Below are 19,529 nucleotides of genomic sequence, written 5' to 3' on the forward strand. Positions count from 1 at the left end.
CCTAGTGTATAGTAGAGAAGGACTGGAACCAATCTGAATGTCTCACTCGGATATTGGTTACGAAACTGGAGCACATACTGAGAAATCTCCCAGAAGTATTGTTAGGTGGAAAAGCAAATTACAAAATAGTTTGTGCAGTAAGACTTCATTTTTGTGAAAACACACATAAAACACTTTTTCTTTTCTATAGATATATTTTTAGTAAATGCACAGGGAAAGGTCTCGGAGGTTATATGTCAAACTTAATGGGAGGGTGCACTACAATGTGGAAGTCAGTTTCTCTTCTATGTGTAAATCCCACTTTTTAATTACAATTTATTAACGATTGCAAGAGACTTGGTGTTTCTTATCGAAACAAACAAACCACAGAATTCCAAAATACACATTTTTCAGGACTTTTGTGAAGAGTAGCAGTGTAAGGTATTTATATGTACCTTGGATAAATGGCTTAGGGTGGTGTCTGATCCCTTTGCTGACACCCTGGGGCCACATATTTTAGAATTTAGAATTTTTCAAATTTGAGAAAGATATACAGTAACCTGACAACAGAAAAGAGCAACACTCAATCAAACGTGTTAATTTTTTTACTGAAGAATATATAATACACACAAAAATATGCATGGTAAGAACTGCTTGATGAATTTTTACAAACTGATCAAATACATTAATATTTATGTTGTATAACATTTGACTATTTACATTAGGTGGGATAAATGAAGATTACAGATTTGCTGTTATCATTAGGCCAGGTGGTGAAAACCTGGGAGTTTGAGATGTCAGAGCTGAAGATTGCAGGCTCTAGACCTGTGTTGGTAAGAGAATGTTACATGAGCAAGGCATTAAAGGGGAACCTAAAAAAATCTTCAGGAACAGGAAAGGATGGGAGCTGAAGTCCCTGGATAGCTCTTCAGGCTGGTGTTTGCTTATGTACTGCCTCCTGCCCCCACCACTCCCTCCTCGCTGCTTTGCTCTTTTCCCAGGAGTGTGTTCAGATGCTGGCCTGGCGGCCACAGGGAGACTGAAAGACAGGCACCAGGCCCAGGTTGAGGCCGACCATCCCTGAGCCTTAGGCCAGGAGAATGGCAGCCCCCCCAGAGCCTCAGGACCAGGCCCCTGGGGAGGGAGAAGGGCTTCTAATCGTGAAAGTGGAAGATTCCTCCTGGGATCAGGACTCTGCCCAGCAAGAGGATAGCAGGGATTCCGAGGCCTGCCGCCAGCGCTTTCGGCAGTTCTGCTACAGTGATACAGGTGGACCCCACGAGGCCTTCAGCCAGCTCTGGGAGCTCTGCTGTCGCTGGCTGCGCCCTGAGCTGCGCACCAAGGAGCAGATCTTGGAGCTACTGGTGCTGGAGCAATTCCTGAGCGTGCTGCCTGGGGGTGTCCGGGACTGGGTGCGAGAGCAGTGCCCACGGAGTGGTGAGGAAGCTGTTGCCTTGGTGGAGGACCTGCGGAAGCAGCCAGTGAGAGCATGGCCAAAGGTGAGGAGCCCCTCCCATATCCAGGGGCACCTGTTTGCCACTAGAGCTGAAAAGAGGTGGCCATCTCCATAAAAACAAGTCTTCCAGGGGTGGTGGGGATGCAGAGCCAGACAGAGCATCCATCGGAGCATGTCATAGCAAGTATTACCTTTCTGAGAGATACTGTCCAAATGAATCTCGTTTCTTTTTGGTAGCTTTGGACAGCAGCAATAGGACCAAAGTGGGCACGTTCTAGGAAGGCAGGTTTTAGCTCCACACAGGTTCTGCAAACATTTATTCGTGTTCTGCTCTAGGCCAGGCCCTGGGGATACAGTGATGTGCGTAGTGAGAGCACCAGAGAGGGCATGAGAAGGTAGAGCTGTCCGTGTGAACTCTGCTGTCTTGTGGGGTGTTGGGTCCTTGACACTGGAAGCATCTGGAGAGGTGCTAATAAGTGGCTGGGGTATGGGTTTCTGTCCTTCACAAGAAGGTCTCCCCCTCTCACCCTTTCTAAGTGGCACTGTGATTCTATCCTTTGGGGTCTGGTTCTTGCCTTGTGCTTGACCTAGGAGTGTCCCTGGGCACATGGCACTGCTTGGTGTAACATTCTTTTCTGGACTTTCCTGGGGCCTCATATTAATCTCCTTCCCCAAACCCCAGCCTCCTGAGGGACTTGTCCTGTGTCTCCTTCCCAGGGATTAAACTCTGTCTCCCCCATCTGGTCGCGATGCTGATGAGCATGTTGTGGTTCCTGCACAGGATGTGCCCTCAGAGGAGGTGGAACCTGAGGCCACAGTCCAGGGATCCCAGGCCAAGAGGCCTCCCCCGAAGATAGGGGCACGAAGCCGGCCGCCTGTACCCTGGGAGCATCACAGCCATGGTGGTGAGTAAGGTTATAGGCTGAAGAATGGCTGGGCCTGGCTCCTTCCAGGGCATTGCACTAAGGATAGCAGGAAGGATATTTGCTCTATGAAGCTTAGGCATGTGTGTGGGTGCATGCACAGGAGAATGTGTAGCATCTCACTCCTGGCTAGGGCTGTCCTCTCTGAGGCTTCATTCTTTTCTTTCAGCCCAGCCTCGTGCTCTTCTTAAAGAGGGGAGTACCAAACAGATGACGAATACCTGCTTTGCCTCTGGGGTCCATGTGAGTTACCAGTCCTTTTGTCCCCTTTGAGGCCCCCAGTGTTGATGAGTCCCTAAAATGGGCCTTGCCTTCTCCATGAGGCCTCTTCCATCTATCCTGCTGCTGCCTGGGCCCATCCTATTCCCCATCCCAACCTACTTCCTGTCCCCGCCCAGGGCTGCCTAGGGCGTCCTGAGCAAGGCAGCCCTGAGCAGGGTTTCTCACCTCATTCCAGGGACCTGTGACATTTGGAGACATTCCCTTCTATTTTTCCCAGGAAGAATGGGGGTCCCTGGACCTTGCTCAGCGGGATCTCTTCTGGGACATAAAGCGAGAGAATTCCCGGAATGTTGCCCTGGGTAAGCAGTGGATGGAGCCAGAATCCTTGAGGTCCTTGGCAGTCTCCTTGCAGGTTCCAGCAGCAGAGAGGGCTTAGGCAGGCCACACTTCCCTGCATGTCCTGCTGGAATCCGCAGTCTTCCTTCCCACCCTCTCCTCAGCTAGTTTCAAAATGGGCTTTCCTTGGCTCTCTCGAGCCCCACTGATTTCTTTTTGTGTGCTAATGTTCATTTTTCTCTGTGAGCATGTATTAATGTACGACGGGTGCTTGCAACATACCAGCACTGTGCCGAGCGCTCCTATGTACATTTTCTCATGTGATTCTCACAACCCAGTGCATAGAAGTGCTGTCCCCATTTTACAGATGAGGGACCTAAGACTCAGTGAGGTCAATGGATGCCAAAGGGACAGAGCTGGGACTCAGTGCAGACAGCGGTTGTGAGGCCTCCAGCCTGCCCTGTGAAGAGATGCTGACATTTACTGTGTGCCAGGGCTTGGCACTTATGTACTGGCACTTACTTATTATACACCTACCCATAGATTGGGTAGGTGTATAATAAGTAAGTGCCAGTACATTAGAAGTCACACTCCCAGGGTCCCTCTCCAAGCCAGGGCCTTTCTGAGCACAATTTAAGGATCATCTCATTTAATTCACATGACCCGATGGAGTGGGCTAGAAGTTCTCCAGGTCCAACCCTGTTCGTTCTTGAGTTTTGACAAGAGCTTATGTAATGAGCGAGAGGAACCACTGCGGCTAAACCCATGTGGTTCCTCAGTTTCTGATAATGAATAGTGAGAGTTTGGATCATTTATGAACTTTAGCTGAATCTACTCAGTTTTGGAGTTTGAATAGCCAGGGTTCAGAAAGTGGGATGTTGGATCCCTGTGTGGAAGGGAGGCATAGATTGGGTAGGTGTATAATAAGTAAGTGCCTCTACAGCAGGATCAGCTGGACTCCTTGCCTCTGCCTCTGAACTGTTTCTCTGCCAGCCTTTTATCACGTCCCCATTTGATGGATGAGGCAACAGGTTCCGGTCTGTCCAGCCCAGGACTTTCTGAACCTAACAGCCAAGGCACTTGCCCCTGAGCCCAATTTCTGCCTTGCCTCAGCACTGACTCCAGAACGTGATAGGACTGAAGAGGCCGCTTCCTCTCTGCTTACAGGTTTGGGGCTCAAGAGCCAAAGCCAGCGATCCCAGCTGGAGGAAGCAGTGACAGCGCTCCCAGGCCAGACTGGCGTTGATGTGACTGTGGCCTGGAACCCTGAGGAGGCCAAGGCCTGGGAGAGTGAGGCCCGGCTGGGGGCACCCATGGGCCGGGCAGCGGGCGTGCGGCGGGGGCGGCCACCAACACGCAGGCGGCAGTTCCGTGATCTGGCGGCTGAGAAGCCGCACAGCTGCGGCCAGTGCGGCAAGCGCTTCCGCTGGGGCTCAGACCTGGCGCGCCATCAGCGCACGCACACAGGCGAGAAGCCGCACAAGTGTCAGGAGTGCGAGAAGAGTTTCCGCAGCTCCTCAGACCTGGTGCGTCACCAGGGCGTGCACACGGGCCAGAAGCCGTTCTCCTGCTCAGAGTGCGGCAAGAGCTTCAGCCGCAGCGCCTACCTAGCGGACCACCAGCGCATCCACACCGGCGAGAAGCCCTTTGGCTGCAGCGACTGTGGCAAGAGCTTCTCGCTGCGCTCTTACCTGCTGGACCACCGGCGTGTGCACACCGGCGAACGGCCCTTTGGCTGTGGAGAGTGTGATAAGAGCTTCAAGCAACGCGCCCACCTCATTGCCCACCAGAGCCTGCATGCCAAGATGGCCCAGCCCATGGGATGAGGGGTGCGGTGAGGATTGGAGAGATCTCCCCTAGGATGAAGCAGCAGCATGGCCACCTTCTTCCACTGCCACTATCTGTAGCCACCACCTTGCTGCTTGCCCTGCCTTTCTGTGCCCCAGGACCTGGCCAGCACTTCGAAGGAATGGAAATCCCCTGTGACCTCATTACCATTCTTCCTACTCTGAGGGTTTCTCTTGCCCTCTGGCTTCCTGGAGCCCTAGCACATTCCTGGCCCATGACCTTAGCATGGGGGAAAGACTGGGGCAGCAAGGAAGTGTGAAAACTCCAGCAGGGCCTGGGGTCCCCCATCCAAGGAATCCCCGCTTCTCAGTCTTGCTTGCCCCATCGCTTTTTGTTCCCTACCTTCTTAGCTGGGTCCATGAGCCAGGCTCTCTGCCCTGCCAACCTGTGCCTGCCTTCAGGGGTGGAGGACAGGCCTTGATCACCAGGGGCTGCCAGGCTCTGGGAGGCACAATCATCCCACACCTGTGAGGATCTGGGTCCTGGGTGTGGCCAGAAGGGCTTTCTGGCATCCAGCCCTTCCCATTTCCAGGCCATGACCACTGTGCCCTGACCTGGTGACACCAAAGGAAGTTGCCTGCTGCCACACTCTGCTAACATGCCCCTGCATGAGTCTTCAGAACCACCCCTTGATGAGGGTAGTGGTGGCTCCAGGACAGAGGCCGGCCATACAAACCAGGAGCAGGGCTGGCTCCCATGCTCCTCTCCTGCAGAGGCATGGGGTTTATGGTACTTAACACTAGCACTGTCAGCGCTTCTCACTGACTCCTTAGGCACTGCATTCCATGGGATTGCATCATCTGCAGATTGGCATTCACAGGGACACACCACAGGCTCTCCAAAGGAGCTCCACCCATTGTGCCTCAAAAGGGCAGCAGAAGAGTTTGAATAAATGTGGAAAATTCTTCCAGGCTATTTTGTTCTTTAGGTGGCTGCCAGGTGGAGGGACCTGAGATTCACACTCTCTGGCCTCTTGATCTGGTAGTCCTAGTGGCATATGGTGTTGGGTGGTCACCAGTTGAGCTGGGCTCCAAGGGGTACCCTGAGCCTCAAAACTAATCCTCCTATGTCAGCTTGGTCTGGGGGCAGCTCAAGATGGGAGAGCAGGTAGCATCCTTTCCTACCCCAGCAGAATGGGGATGTTGAGCAGGACTTAGAGTCTTTGCCAGGCCACTCCTTTTCTCCCCATTGGTGAAATGAGGAAACAGGTTCAGAGATGGGGTGACTGGTCAGGGCGGTGGTGTGCTCATGTTGATCCTTGTGCTCAAATCTCTTAGGGAGAGAGGGCTACTGAATCAAAATGGGCCCTGTCCCTACTCCCCATGTAGCCCTTGACATCTGACCCCTCTCCTGCCCAGGCCCCAGCCTGGGGCCTGCATAAAGCTGCTGGATGCCTGGTTAGAGCTGAGCTTTTCCCAGTTTACCTGGTGGTGGCTTCCCTGAGGGGTGACGGGGCTGGCTGAGATAAGATGTGCTGTCCCTTGGTATGCGTGCCAGCCTCTCTGCCCCCTGGGCCTTTCCTCAGACAGCCTCCCATTTAATACTTGATCTCCCAAGGTTGCTGTGACATACCCCACTTCCCATATAAAGCAACTAGGGTCTCATCGTGGACAGCTGACTTCAACGGGGGGCTTCTGCATCTGGAGCAATACCCTTTACTCCCTGTGTCTTCCTGCTTGAGGCTGCTGTGTACACATGTGTGAGCACCTTGCATGAGAGTGTAGTGACGGGTAGCAGGAGCAGTGCACAGACTTTTTTAGTGCTGGTGGCTGGCTAAGAAGGGAGACACTCGGGTGTAACGAGATCAGATAAGAAGTAGCCCAGGAGCTAAGAATAGGCTCCTGGCTCAGATGGAGGCTCGTCAGCGCGTGCCAAGAAATAGCCTGCTGCACCCTGAGAGCTGAGCAGGGACTGGGAGAGCGGGGATCCAGGGAAGGGGACAGAGTCCGGCTTAGCTCATAAACAGAGCTGATAGGTTGGGGCACAGAGAGAGGGCAAGGGTCGGGACCCAGGGTATTGACACGGGCCAGGAGGTGAGCTCTGTGCTCAGAGGAAGCACACACCTGGCCTCCATGGCCTTCCTGGTGTCTGGGACACTGCAGGTGGCTGCGCAGATGGCCGATGCTCGAGAGAGCCTGCGAAGAAAGGTAGTAGGAGGCACTGCCTGGCCCAGTCCTCTCCTGGCTTCCAGCTGAGCCTTACCTGGCCCAACTCTGACCTTGCCTTCCCAGGGGAAGTACAACCTGCAGGGTCCAAGGGTGGCTCTGACTCTCAGCAGTCCTGAGGTATCGGCCTCTACAGTGGCTGTCCTGGAGAGTGTGTTCCAGACCCTGGGCTTTCAGAGCTGCCAGAGAAGGAAGGCCTCCGTCCAGGTGAGCCCCAGCTACCTCCTACCTCCACTACCTCCACCCTCAGCCCCACCTGGTGCCTCCCTGGACCCAGGCCTGCCCTTTACTCTTACTCTAGGACTTCCATGGGGAGCTGACTGGGTTCCGGGAGCAGCTGGATGCTCACAGGGGCCCTGTAGGCTGTGCCCTAGTGGCCTTGGTGGCCCCCAGCGGGCAGCTACAGCAGCTCCGGCCACTGGTCTGGGAGCTGAGCCACTGTGGGGCCCTGCAGGGCTGCCCTAAAGTCTTCCTACTACTCTCAAGCATTCCTGGGGGTGAGTGGCTGGACAGGGATCCTGGTGTGGGATAGGGCAAAGCAGAGTGGGGTGGGCATGAGGCTGAGAACCTCCAACACTCTGATTCTCCACCCAGCTGCCCCCAAGCCTGGAGCCTTTCTCACTGGCCTGAATGAACTCTGTGGCCGCTGTCCTCACTGGTCCCTGCTGCAGCTGCTGACAGAGGTGGGGGCCTCAAATGGGGTGTCTCAGGGAGGGGGCTGTACTGGTTGCCTTCCCTGAGCCCCTTGTACAGTTAAATTCATTCACATGCTTCCTGTCCATTCATTCTATAATACCATTCTTCAATTCATTGTTTACATGGGTGGTGTCAGCCTCAGGGCCTCACCTCCCACCCCCCACCCCATGCCCTTCCTCACACCCACTGAGGATCCCCAAGACACTCCAACATCTTCACAACTCCATGCCTTTGTCCCACCTACTCCCCTTTGCTTGCTTTGCCCTCCCTGTCATACCAGCCAGCCTTATAGAGTTTCTTCCAGGCTATTAGCGATGTCCTTCCTCGCGCTCCCAGAATCAACGTTTATACTTCTGCCCACCCCTGTTCACACTCACTCAGGTGATGACTGTTCCATCAGACTGCAATTCCCTGGATGCCAGGGTTGGGAATGATTCAGGTCTGGTCCTGATGTCCAAAGGTCTCACTGGACACTTGGGTGGCCCTGGGTGATCCTGCAGGTGAGCAGTGGACCCTGGCTCTGCTCCACTACTTTCCCTAGCCTGGTGCCTTCCCCTGAAAGACAATGGTTAATGATGTGATCACTGTGTCATCCATGTCCAAGGAAGCCTATAATTTGAAATAGATTCCCCCTTGTACCCTCTCCCTCTTTCATCTGTCTCTTCCTTCTTTGATCTAGCAGGGGACCCCAAAGAGAGTAGTAGCTATGAGTCTGGCCAAGCCATTCTTCGGAGCCAGTGCCCCACCATGTTCCCATGGAATAGCCCCCTGAGGGTCCTGTGGTCCTACCCTCCCTAGGTCTTCTGCAGGACGGCTGAAGAGTATGCAGGGGCTACCTACTGCCCAGTCCTTCGGAGTTCCTTGCGGGGGGCATTGTGCCTAGGGGATGTGGAGCCCTGGGGACCTGAGGTGAGTGGGACAGAAAGAGATGTCCAACCCTGTGGCAGCAGCAAGTGAGACAGAGGCTCAGGGAGACCCAGAGTAGGGAGGTGAGGAGCTGGGAGGTCCTTAGACCATTATTAATGTACCTTAACTTGTCTATAGCCAGAACCCAGCCCTAGCACTCAGTACGACCTATCTGGGGCCAAGGCCGCCCTCCTCCTAGCGGTGATCCGGGACCGGTCTGGGGCACAGCATGACGTGAAGGCACTGGGTGGCCTGTGCCAGGCCCTGGGCTTCAAGACTACCCTGAGGACAAACCCTACAGCCCAGGTGAGAAGAAGCCCAGAACTTCTGGTGGTGCTCTAAAGCAGCAGTCCCCAACCTTTTGGGACCAGGGACTGGTGGTCCTATGAGAATCTAATGCCTAATGATCTGAGGTGGAGCTGAGGTGGTGATACTAGCGCTGGGGAGCGGCTGCAAATACAGATGAAGCTTCTTTGCTTCTTTGCTTGGCCACCACCCACCTCTTGCTGAGAGGCCTGGTTCCTAACAGGCCACAGTCCCCACCCAGGGGTTGGGGACCCCTGCTCTAAAGGAAGGCACCCCCGCAGGATCCTGGGGACTCTGTCCTAGGCCTCTCACCTATGGTGGGCAGGGCAGGAAGTGCAACCCTCAAGTCCAGCCTCCATCCTCCCTTCTGCATGCATTGGGAACCCACTTCCCTGCCTCTGGAAGGTTGGTCTCCAGGACTCCTATGGCCTCTCACACTGGCCATTTCTCTGCTATCCTGCTCAAGGCCCCAGCTGGACCCTCAGGCTTTTCCTGGAAGGATCTCCTGTTTCTTCCCTGACACTGTTCAGCTCACTGCCCTCCCGTCATGCCTCTTAATATTTTGGTGCTGGAGAACTAGCTGCAGGAGGCTAGAGCCACATGTCACCTCCAATGAGGCCATGTCAGGCCTTGCTGCAGGAGGATTTGAAGGACTTCCTCTTTGAGACTAATGCTGGCAGGAGATGGGAAGTAGGGTGCGTGGAAGCTGCAGAAGCCTGCCTGGAGGGCTTCCAGGTACTGGTGAGGCAGTGGCCCTGGCTCAGGCCTCAATCTTGTCCCTACTCCAGGCTTTCCAGGAGGAGCTGGCTCAGTTCCGGGAGCAGCTGGATACCCACAGGGGCCCTGTAAGCTGTGCCCTTGTGGCTCTGATGGCTCATGGGGGGCCTCAAGGGCAGCTGCTGGGGGCTGATGGGCAAGAAGTGAAGCCAGAAGCACTGGTGCAAGAGCTGAGTCATTGCAGAGCCCTGCGGGGCTGCCCCAAGATCTTCCTACTTCAGGCTTGTCGTGGGGGTGAGTGGGGTGTGGGGCCTTCTCTGGAAGCCGAGCCAGGTCCTGGCCTCTAGCCTGGATCCGCTTGCCCTAGATGTCCTCACCCAGCTCTCAGCCTCCCAGAACTTGCTGTCCACCTTCTCCAGGTAGCCTGAGCACTAGCCCTTTCCCCACTCCCTCTCCCAGCATCCCCTAGAGATCAAGTCCATGAACTTGAGCACTTTATCTTCAGCACATGTCATTTGGCACTCTGAATGTTTCCAGCTTGGCAAGCTTGTCCAGAAATTCTGAAGGCTGGGGTCCGGACACCTGGAGGCACCCTTAGGTGTCTGCTAAGTAAAATAACCTGCCTGTCCCCTCCCTCACCAGGACACAGGGATGCCGGCATGGGACCCACAGCTCTCCCCTGGTTCTGGCGTTGGCTACAGGCACCACCAGCCATTCCCTCTCACGCCGATATCCTCCAGATCTATGTGAATCACCAAGGTGTCTCTAATTTCCTTCTGGAGCCTCGGCTTGGGCAGGCTTGGTGGGGGTAGCTGTCTGGAGCACATTTCCAGAGTTCTAAGCTGGAGTCCTGCTGCCACATCTATCCTTTCTTTTCCAAGAAGATGGGAAAGGAAACTGTCTTAAGCTATAAGGGCCTTTGAAAAATCAAGGGCTTCTCCCCTACTTGAGCCTCGAAACAACTCTGGAGTCAGGAAAGTGAAATAGCTTTTCTGAGGTCTCACAGCTGGTAAGTAGCGGGGATGAGATTTAAACTCTGATCTGTCTTTCCTGCCCTGCACTCTTTCCACTGCCCTGTGCTGCCCTTGAGCTAGACTTCGTGGAGCCCCCTGGGGCTGGTGGAGTGCTTGGATGTTGGGTAAATAGAGTTGATCCCTCTTTCAGGCAGCTCCTCCAGGGACCTCACTCCAGGGAGCTCTAACCAGGCAGACATCCTGACTGTCTATGCAGCTGCCGAGGGTAAGAGGACAGGCCATAAAGAAACCCTGTTACACAGGGCCCAGCCCCCTGGCTGGAGATCTGGAGTGGCTCTAGGAGCAGCCAGGGTTTGGCATTTGGGTCACAGGGGCACCAGTCTGGTTGCAGTTAGGCCATCTTCTTTCCATGTTTATTATTTATATTAATAGTAATACCGGTGAGCATGCATTGTGGCTGACTTTGCCAAGTATTGTACCTGTATCATTCCCTGCAGGTTGTAAGTGCCATGAGAGCAGAGCAGTTCTGTCTGCCTCAGGGCCCTGCCTAGTGCCTGGCACCTAGTCGGTTCACATTGAATGTTTGACCACTATTGAATCCATCCTGTAATCACTCCGCAAATATCAAGCAATGACTTGTTCCAGAAGCAAGATGTTTCCAATACCTGCCTCATTCCCTTGCCTGACCCCCCGAGTTCCTATCTACTTGCCCCTCACTTCCAATAGGCCCCTGTGGATTGGAAGGCAGCTGGTCAGCCAGAGTCTGATGCTCTTGCCTTGGTCCCCTGGCCTAGGCTGTGTAGCCTATCGGGATGAGAAGGGCTCAGACTTTATCCAGACGCTGGTGGAGGTCCTCAGAACTGCCCCCCAGGGAGACCTCCTGGAACTGCTGACTGAGGTGTGTTGGGAGATGTGGATTGGCAACCGGGGGAGAGATTCCTCCTTCTCCCCTGCCCTGGTGTTCTGATTGCCTCCTGTGCACCCTGTTGGTGAGGGAGGGATCCCTTGCCCTCACTAGTATAAGGTGGCTGAACACATGACACCCACAGCAGTTGAGTCATGTGTACTCACAGCCTGGGGAGAGGACACCGTACACCAGGCAGGGCCACTTAGGAGGTGCACTTGGCAACAGGGTAAAGCAGCAGGGGCAATGGGCTGTAGGCTTTGTAGTAACGGGGTGTTGCAGGAGGAGGTGGTTGACTTGTTTGAATAGTTTTGCAGGCTGGCAGGGAATTTAAGCCCTTCGGATTGAGAACAGGTGGGGTGCAGCTGGTCTGGCTGGTGGGGGAACTAGTTAGGTGGGAGCCTTTCCTGCTGGGTGGAGGGCATTCTAACGAGAGCAGGGGGGCTCATGCTTAGTTTTCTGGGGACCCGTGAGTCCCAAAGATGCCAAGGCAGTACTTGAAATTTTAGGACTTTTAATACACTTGGTGCCAGGCTGGACCCCAGGAGACCTGGGAGTCCTCGGCACAGACTGAGTATGGTTCTCACAGGTCAATCGTCGGGTGTGTGAGCTGGATGTGCTGGGTCCTGACTGCGATGAGCGCCGCAAGGCGTGCCTGGAGATCCACAGTTCGCTGAGGCACCGGCTCTGCCTGCAGGCCTGACTTTTCTTCCAGCCACTCGGTTAGTGCTGACAATGGGCAGCCACACCCCAGTGCCGCCACTGACTGACTCCATCCGCTTCTGTTACCTCACTTGTAAACGGGGCATCACAGCAGGGCGCTGGGCTCAGTTGCCATGCAATAAACTTCCATCGATGATCGTTGCACCCGTGAATAGTGTCTGCTCTCAGGGAGGTGCAACAATAAGTGAGATATAGTATGCAAAGTGCCTGGAATTTATAAGGGTACTTTTGTGCCCTTGAGGACCAGAGGTTGGGCCTTCAGGGGATGGGGGAACAGCATCCAAGATTAAGGAACCCAATATGGGCTAGGGTGGGCTAGATGTTCTGAGAAGGGGCAGCCCGGGATTCACATCGCTCTTTCAGCACACGACCCCCACCTGTGCCCGTGCTGGGCCATGGAAATGCAAGAGATGCAGCCTCTGCCTTGACACAGATCTGCAACAAAGCATTGCAGGTTTAGCAGTGCTGGATGGTGGACGCGCTGGGGCTGAGGGAGCAGTGGGCAGCTCCAGACTCAACGCAGGTTGGGAGCACGTGGGAAAAGAGATCTTAAGGAGCCTATCGGAGAGGGAGGGGCCTGGACGGCCTCACTGGGGCTCGAATTCGTAATCGCAGACGCCAGAGGGCGGTCCTCCTGCAGCAGTCTGTGTTCAGTTCAGCACAATAGCTCAGCTCAGAGCCCCGCCCACACAGAATTCGAGGGGGCGGGGTTCCCCTCCAGTCTGAACATGCGCATCAGTGCATATTTCGTGGGCTCCTGAAGAAGCTTTATGAGAAAAACTGGTTTTCTCTTCGTCGCAAGGCCGCGTGGCCTAATGGATAAGGCGTCTGATTCCGGATCAGAAGATTGAGGGTTCAAGTCCCTTCGTGGTCGCGGCAGAGCTCGGTTTTCCTCCCTTCGCTGGTAATTTTCTCCCTTTCAGGACTGCTCCCTACGCAGCTGTAAGACCCAGTACCATTTACACGCCCTCCGGCCACTGTCAGTCATCCCTGCCACTACAACCGCGGAGCTCGGGACCCAGGTTCAGGATGGCGCTAGTTGCGACTACCAGGGCCCTACCGGCGGTACTGATGCTGGCTGGACCCGGGAGGACTGCGGACCCTGAAGTCACCGGCCCCGCGTTCCGGGAGTCCACTGGGAGCCTGCTGGGAACTAGTTACATGAAATACAGTTCAGACGAAGAAAATTGTAATAGATGAAGTGTTGGGCTTTTTTGAGGGGCCGGGGGAAGTAGGGTAGTTGCCCGGGGTGCACTTTAAAAATACAGATTATTGTGATGAAAAAGGTTCGGAAATAGCGATAATGGTTATTTGCCATAATAAAAATGTTTTTACAAATCTAAGAGATTATTTCAAGAATTTGCACTGAGAATGTACCCTTAAATGACCGTATATATTAAATATATAGTGAATGTATATATTAAAATTTAAATATGAAGAGCATGCCCAAGATTGAGTTATCATTTTACCTAGAAAAAAAAAATCTCTGCCTGCGGAACGGAATTCTCTCAAAAGGATTCTGGCTAAGCGAATAAACAAGGGGATGGGACATCCCTCCACTACGGTAAAGGCTGGGGGAATGGCAGCTGGAGTGTGCACCATGGATGGTGGGCGCAGATCACCTGGGGTCATGAGGAGTGTCACTTTCTCCTTTATCGTTTTGGTGACATTTCAATGGTTTATTGAGGGCTCATAAACATAAAGAAGAAAAACTTCATGGTAAAGATGGGCAAGAAGAGCCATCTTATAGTAGGAAAGGAAACGCTGAGTTCTCTGATGATATTAGTCTCAAGTTCTGCGATTGAGCTAGCGGGGCAGATATAGAGCCATTATAGAGGGTCCTAAGGACAAAAACCTAAGGCCATTGGCTTCTGCTAAAAACCCGCGGAGACCTGGGCCCAGGTAACACTTTGGGGTCTAAGGGGCAACGCTGGGAGGCGGTTGGAGGCAGGGACCCGCACTTTCCCCAAGCGTTCGGCCGGGGCCCCATTCACCTCCGCTCCCACATGTTGCTTAGCAAACGCCTTCATGCTGCTAGTTATTCCCAGACCGGGATTCTTCTAACAAGATGGAGAAAGGGCTCGCCCGGGATTTGATTCCCCGATCTCCTTCACCCTAAACGAAGATCGCATCCTGGACCGAGTTAACACCTAAGGCTCCCGGTCTTTGAATTCCGTCTGCGCAAGCACTATCTTTCCTGGTCCGAGGATGCTCAGGAGCAGGCGAGATCTGAGAGGTAATGCGGACGGAATACCGGTGTGGAGGAACGGGAAAAAGGCCGGAATGGAACCGGGAGGCTGTATGTAACCTGCAGGAACCACCGGGAGGTGATTGAAAGATTGGTCGGGGATCAGGGAAGTAATTTCATTGTCTGCCCCGGTGGCCTAATGGATAAGGCATTGGCCTCCTAAGCCAGGGATTGTGGGTTCGAGTCCCACCCGGGGTAGAACAGTCAGAATTTTAGACCCCCTTCCAAGAGGGGAAAACTTGAAAAAGCAAAGTAAGCCTTCCTTACTTAGATTAGCCAGACGCAGCCCTCAGCCTAAGTCAGCGAAGCCCTGTTTTCTTACAAAGGGTACGCGTTTTCAATTCCGAAAAGAGTGTTGGCGTCTTTTACTCTGTTTTAATAACCATCCATTCTACTTGACCATAAAGGAATAATTGTTCACTTTTCTAGGTGTGTTAATTGTTTTGTGGTTACATATATTTTAAAAAGTCCTTATCTTTTATAAACACACCTAATTATTTAGAGATTAAATTATGACAACTGGTTTGCTTTACAATAATGGGTTAGTAGGGTAGTTACAGGTGGTGACTATAGTTAATGATACTGTATTGTATAGTTGAAATTTGCTATGTGAGTAGATCTTAAGCATTCTCACCACACACACACACACAAAGTAACTGTGAGCTGATGAATGTGTTCATTAACTTGACTGTGGTAACTATTTCACAATGTATATGTATATCAAATCATCACGTTGTATAGCTTCCATGCATATAATTTTTATTTGTCAATTATACGCAATAAAGCTGGAAAAAAATATAATGGGCTGATAAAACAAGCTTATCATCAGTTGATAATGGCTGAAGCTGGGGAACATGAGGGCACAATACACTATTTTCTCTGCTTTAGTGCGTGTTTGAAATAGTCCATGATAACGTTTTCTCTTTTTTGAAATCCATGCAATCCATGTCTTCATCCTCAAAGTAAGTCTCCCAAACTACAGGACTTGGTGTACAGTAAGATCAGAAGCCTCCTAAGTAGACCACATGCCTGTAGAGGGGATGACCACTGGAGCTTTGTCATACAGACATATAAAAACATAGCTCTCTTTGCCTTCAAAACCCATGAATGGGATTCCTCTGTTCCTCCAGCTCTGGCATTACTTCTCCCACTTATGGAAACATCTGGGGCCCCATCATCCCCTCTGAAATCAGAGATCTTATCTCAATACAGTATCTCCCACCATCATCCCTGGCCTAAGGAGAATGGATTCCTGGGTCCTTCCTTTGAGCTTAGAGGCACCAATGAAAGCTGAGTGCCACCTCTTTTTCAAAGGTCTGCTTTCAAGCTCCCTAAGGCCTTTTCCAAACTTCTTTTAATAAGGGAAGAGGTGAGATTATTAAAAGTTACAAGTTTGTGCCGGTGTCTCTAATGAGCCATAATGTGGCTGATTCTGTGAGTGTTGGGAAATCTTCAACCTGGATTCAGCTGTGATTTCTGGAATGAATTGTGGCTGCATGGATTTTTAAAAAAGCGAGAAGAAGGCAGAAGGAACAGGAAGCAGGAAACAGTTCCTTCTTCCTCCCGCAGCCTTTCATAATCTCTAGCTCATCTTCTTCACAAAACCTACACGAATCAGTTGGCAAAGCAGTCTCAGGAAGGTCTAGAAGGAAGGATTTGAAGCTTAGAGGTAGGAGTGTAATAACTGGTGCAACAGCCCTATCCTGCTTCTCCCACTTCCCTACGCGTTTCTCCTGAGAGTGTTCTCGTCATGAACTGACTACGCAAAAGTCCCCGCTGCTCAATGTGCTGTATCTGGAACTTTTGGGTCAACATCAACTTCTTAAATTACAAAATGTAGATAATAAACCACTAATCAATCGAAAGAAACTTCCTCTGGTGAGATTAGAGGTCAGCTCCCCCGTGCCGGCCTTCGTGGAACAGCAACAGAATCTTCTTCAGAGAGATTTAGTTTATATGGGTCTATTCTCCTCTAGCCAACGAGGCAAAAGCAGCGCCCAACGTGGGGCTCGAACCCACGACCCTGAGATTAAGAGTCTCATGCTCTACCGACTGAGCTAGCCGGGCCTTACCTTGGGGAACATCAGGCCATAAACTAATTGGAGTTATCTAGAACTTCGCTGTCCTAAAACTATTAGGACATGCCCTGGATTCTGGGCATGCTGCGTCCCGGGCTTTGGAGCTCTGAATTCCCGGGTGGAGCGCGGGCGCCACCAGGCCCCTGTCTGCTCTCTGTCGTGGGTCTTTGTGACCCCAACAACTCGAGGGAGCTGGAAAGTCGAGGGCAAAGAAGGGCACCAGGATGAATGTCGCTAGAGATGACCCAGTAAGGAACGTAGTGGGATCCTTGCTTAGGGTGTGAGAAGTGCCAGATTCCAAATACAGACAATCCCTTATTTTCAAATTCTCGGCTTTGTTAAGGGCGTGCAACATGAAGCAAAATCAGGAAAGCTCAGGGCCTCGCCGCGGGGACAAGACAGTGAGACCTTTCTTCCCAGATGGATGCTGGGTCCTTTGCCAGAGCAAGATGGAAGAAAAGTTTGGGGCGTTGGAGCAGCTGCCCATTGGAAAAGAAGTGCGTCCCGACCCCAGCCCTGAGCCCTGCATGGGAGTTCCAGAGCTGCGAGGGTCTTCTGGGGCCAAGGCCAGGCCAAGAGGGGGCTTGTCTGAGGAGCCCCGGGGTCAATGCGGAACCCTGAGATGATCAAGGATCGCGGGGGCAGGCAGGTTGGGGGCGTCAGAGCCTCATTCTTAGGGGCCTGGACTTGTGTCCCACGTTGGGGTCCACTATGAGAGACCTCCACGCTCACCCAGGCCACGCAACCTTTCTTCCTCTGCCTTGTCACCTTCCCCCTCCTTTAGCTGCTTAAGGCTAGTGTCCTTGGCGGGGTCGGGGGGCAGTCAGGCTCTGCGGGCCCGGGGGCTGGATGGGCCGCTGCTCCTCATTTCTGCAGGTTGCCGCAGCGCCGCACTTCCCCCTCCCCTTCTAAAATCGGAATCAACCCCAACCCCACCTCGCCCTCTTCCTGCACCTTTCTCTCCTTCTACACCTCTCCAGAGACCCGGAAGCCGAGGGAGCAGGCCTCCAACCATAAACGTCAGGCTAGCACTCCGAGGCTAGCACTGTCCAGGTTGGATTGCAGGTTATGGGTCTATTTTCGGGTGCGAGAGAGTCCTGGGTTCAAATTTCCGAACAGCTCAGACTCTCAGACTCCAACTTTCAGGTTACCCGCCCCAGGACTCCACAGAGTCCCCAGCAACTAGCTATTTCTTGCTGCCTGGCTGTTTCTTGCTGCCTGCCCTGCTGCACTCAGGCCAATGTACCAACTGTCGCCTTCCCTGCCTGGGTCATGGACAGTCCTTGCCCTCTCCAAGCCCGAGGCTTCCTCCTGGAGCTGAGGAAACGGAACCCGAGAAGGGAGGCAAACCCTTCGGCTATACAGGTCTCTGGTAGCAGGTAGGAAGATCTGTGTGTGCCAGACAGTTGCAGGATCTGGGGTGACCATGTAACTTGACATGGGAGTACTGATGAAGTCTGAGGAGCTGGACGGGAACCACAGTGGAAACTGAGCATTCCTCAGTGCTGGAGTAGTTGCCAAGGGCGTTGGGTTTCCACCCGCCTCCTGAGTCGCTGCCCGAGACACAGATTCTCTTTTCTCCACACTGGAATAACAACAGTATTTATTTTTCAGGTATGATGGCTTGGGGGATGCGCTTCACCAGGGGGCCGCAGGGCTAGCACCAGGGTCAGTCAGGAGGCAGAAGGAATGAGCGGAACACCGGGGCCCCGAGACTTTATTGTAGTTTCACTGAAGGTGAAACAGGTTTAAACAGGTTTAAAATGGCTAGTTCATGAAATTTCGGAGGTCTCTGGGGCATAGGTGCTGTCCTGAGTTGTCTGTTTCCTGGCCTCGGAGTGAGTCTGGCAGGTGGACAGTGGCCTGGAGTGTGAGAGCCAGATAAAAGAGCTGGTTGGGGTCTGTGGACTCTGGATTGGTTGGTTTGCATCTGAAATACCTGCTAATGGAGAAGTTGTTTGCTATCTCCACAACTAGCCAACCCTGGGAGAGGCAGTCAAAACATCAGAATACAGAAAATAAAAGACATGGCTAATACAGACAAGGACTGAGGCTTTGGTGGGAATTTTGGGGGATCCCAATCTGGAAAGAGTTTTCTGATCCCAATCACAGAATTGGGGGTTGATGGGCCTTTGTCTCTGACCTAAATTGTCTGGCATTTCTCCATTTAAGCTAGGGTAGCTGAGCATGGGTGCTGGGTGCCCCTTTTATGCCTCCTGACTCCAGTTCCTGAGAAAATGGGTCTGCTGTGCAGAACTGGGGCCCACTCAGATGCCAGGAGAGGCCTCTCCAGACCCTGAGGCCAGGAGGGGTCAGTAGGAATAACCAGGCTCCCTGGCTGGGGCTTTCTTCTCCTGTAGCCAGAACCTTTTCAGACTCCAGGTCCTCAAGGGGAAACCACTACTGCCTCTGTCTACAGGATAGTTTCTCTCCGAAGTCCTCTTCTGTGTCAGTGCGATCTTCCCTTAGGGCCTTCTTTCCCACTTCCACACCAGGATCTGCTCCCCTCTATGTCCAGTCTCAGTCCAGGGACTGGCTCAATCTGGGCTCAGCTGTCATTTGTTCAATGAATGAGAAACAAATAGTCCAGGGCAGCAAAGTGTACACTGCGGTGAAAGGTCCTTCTGCAGGAGATCTTATTCTCTCTTTGGCTTCAAATCCCAGAGGAGCCCACAGTTTGTTGTTTCTGATCATGTTAGGTCATAAATGGAATCCCCAGCAGAGGGGAGTGGGGTCTGGGCCAGCGGGGATGGGTGAGTGCATATCTCAGCCAGACCACAGTAGTTGGAGTGGGCCTGGCACTGAGGCTGGGTGTCTGGGTGTGCTCAGTGGACAAGAAAAAACCTTGCCCGGGTCATAGGCAGTGGCAACGTGAGACGTCTTCCCTGAGAGTTCTGTGAATTTCCTCAACATCTTCCCTCATCCTTTTGCTCCCCACTTGAACACCCCTGACCCCTTCCTGTGCACCTTCGGGGGTGCGGCTTGCTCTGGGCCATGGGTCTTGGGCTCCAGAAGGTGGCTCCCTGGGCAGGATTGGGTATGAGACTC

The 19,529-nt window shown here is 53.0% G+C and overlaps 2 protein-coding genes and 3 non-coding genes across 8 annotated transcripts; 4 read left to right on the forward strand and 1 right to left on the reverse strand.

Moving 5' to 3' along the window:
• Positions 1-1,058: 1,058 nt before the first annotated feature.
• On the forward strand, positions 1,059-5,669 carry ZNF213 (zinc finger protein 213). Of its 2 annotated transcripts, none has more exons than XM_039885118.1 (5): positions 1,059-1,478; positions 2,217-2,340; positions 2,528-2,601; positions 2,816-2,939; positions 4,084-5,669. In XM_039885118.1, exons 1-5 carry the CDS (start codon positions 1,080-1,082, stop codon positions 4,740-4,742), a joined length of 1,380 nt encoding a protein of 459 aa, XP_039741052.1. In that variant the 5' UTR covers positions 1,059-1,079; the 3' UTR covers positions 4,743-5,669. The 2 variants fall into 2 exon arrangements, with proteins under 2 accessions (XP_039741052.1, XP_039741054.1); XM_039885120.1 differs by having other exon boundaries at positions 2,858-2,939.
• Positions 5,670-5,808: 139 nt separating this feature from the next.
• On the forward strand, positions 5,809-13,593 carry LOC120620308 (caspase-14-like). 3 transcript variants are annotated; one of them, XM_039885116.1, is made up of 12 exons: positions 5,809-6,911; positions 6,996-7,136; positions 7,231-7,426; positions 7,524-7,612; positions 8,424-8,534; positions 8,670-8,837; positions 9,626-9,848; positions 10,197-10,313; positions 10,719-10,793; positions 11,323-11,426; positions 12,022-12,154; positions 13,079-13,593. In XM_039885116.1, the coding sequence occupies exons 1-11, from the start codon at positions 6,837-6,839 to the stop codon at positions 12,133-12,135; spliced, it is 1,413 nt and encodes a 470-aa protein (XP_039741050.1). In that variant the 5' UTR covers positions 5,809-6,836; the 3' UTR covers positions 12,136-12,154; positions 13,079-13,593. The 3 variants fall into 3 exon arrangements, 2 of the variants coding, with proteins under 2 accessions (XP_039741050.1, XP_039741051.1); XM_039885117.1 differs by having other exon boundaries at positions 11,332-11,426; XR_005657809.1 differs by lacking the exon at positions 13,079-13,593 and having other exon boundaries at positions 11,255-11,426; positions 12,022-12,067.
• TRNAR-CCG (transfer RNA arginine (anticodon CCG)) lies at positions 12,957-13,029 on the forward strand. The gene has a single exon. It is a non-coding gene; the product is annotated as a tRNA-Arg (tRNA).
• Positions 13,594-14,528: 935 nt separating the features above from the next.
• On the forward strand, positions 14,529-14,601 carry TRNAR-CCU (transfer RNA arginine (anticodon CCU)). Its single transcript has one exon. It is a non-coding gene; the product is annotated as a tRNA-Arg (tRNA).
• A 1,796-nt stretch (positions 14,602-16,397) lies between these two features.
• TRNAK-CUU (transfer RNA lysine (anticodon CUU)) lies at positions 16,398-16,470 on the reverse strand. Its single transcript has one exon. It is a non-coding gene; the product is annotated as a tRNA-Lys (tRNA).
• Positions 16,471-19,529: the final 3,059 nt, after the last annotated feature.

Source organism: Pteropus medius, unplaced genomic scaffold, assembly GCF_902729225.1.
Source record: "Pteropus medius unplaced genomic scaffold, Ma_sr-lr_union100, whole genome shotgun sequence".
NCBI lineage: Eukaryota > Metazoa > Chordata > Mammalia > Chiroptera > Pteropodidae > Pteropus > Pteropus medius.

Bases quoted from the DNA above. Each gene is read 5' to 3' on its own strand.
- ZNF213 (XM_039885118.1), top strand. From the start codon at position 1,080: ATGGCAGCCCCCCCAGAGCCTCAGGACCAGGCCCCTGGGGAGGGAGAA. The intron at 2,341-2,527 runs GTGAGTAAGGTT...CTTTTCTTTCAG, and splicing joins GGAGCATCACAGCCATGGTG to CCCAGCCTCGTGCTCTTCTT. The intron at 2,602-2,815 runs GTGAGTTACCAG...ACCTCATTCCAG, and splicing joins GCTTTGCCTCTGGGGTCCAT to GGACCTGTGACATTTGGAGA.
- LOC120620308 (XM_039885116.1), top strand. From the start codon at position 6,837: ATGGCCTTCCTGGTGTCTGGGACACTGCAGGTGGCTGCGCAGATGGCC. The intron at 7,613-8,423 runs GTGGGGGCCTCA...TACCCTCCCTAG, and splicing joins TGCTGCAGCTGCTGACAGAG to GTCTTCTGCAGGACGGCTGA. The intron at 10,314-10,718 runs GTGTCTCTAATT...TCCCTCTTTCAG, and splicing joins GATCTATGTGAATCACCAAG to GCAGCTCCTCCAGGGACCTC.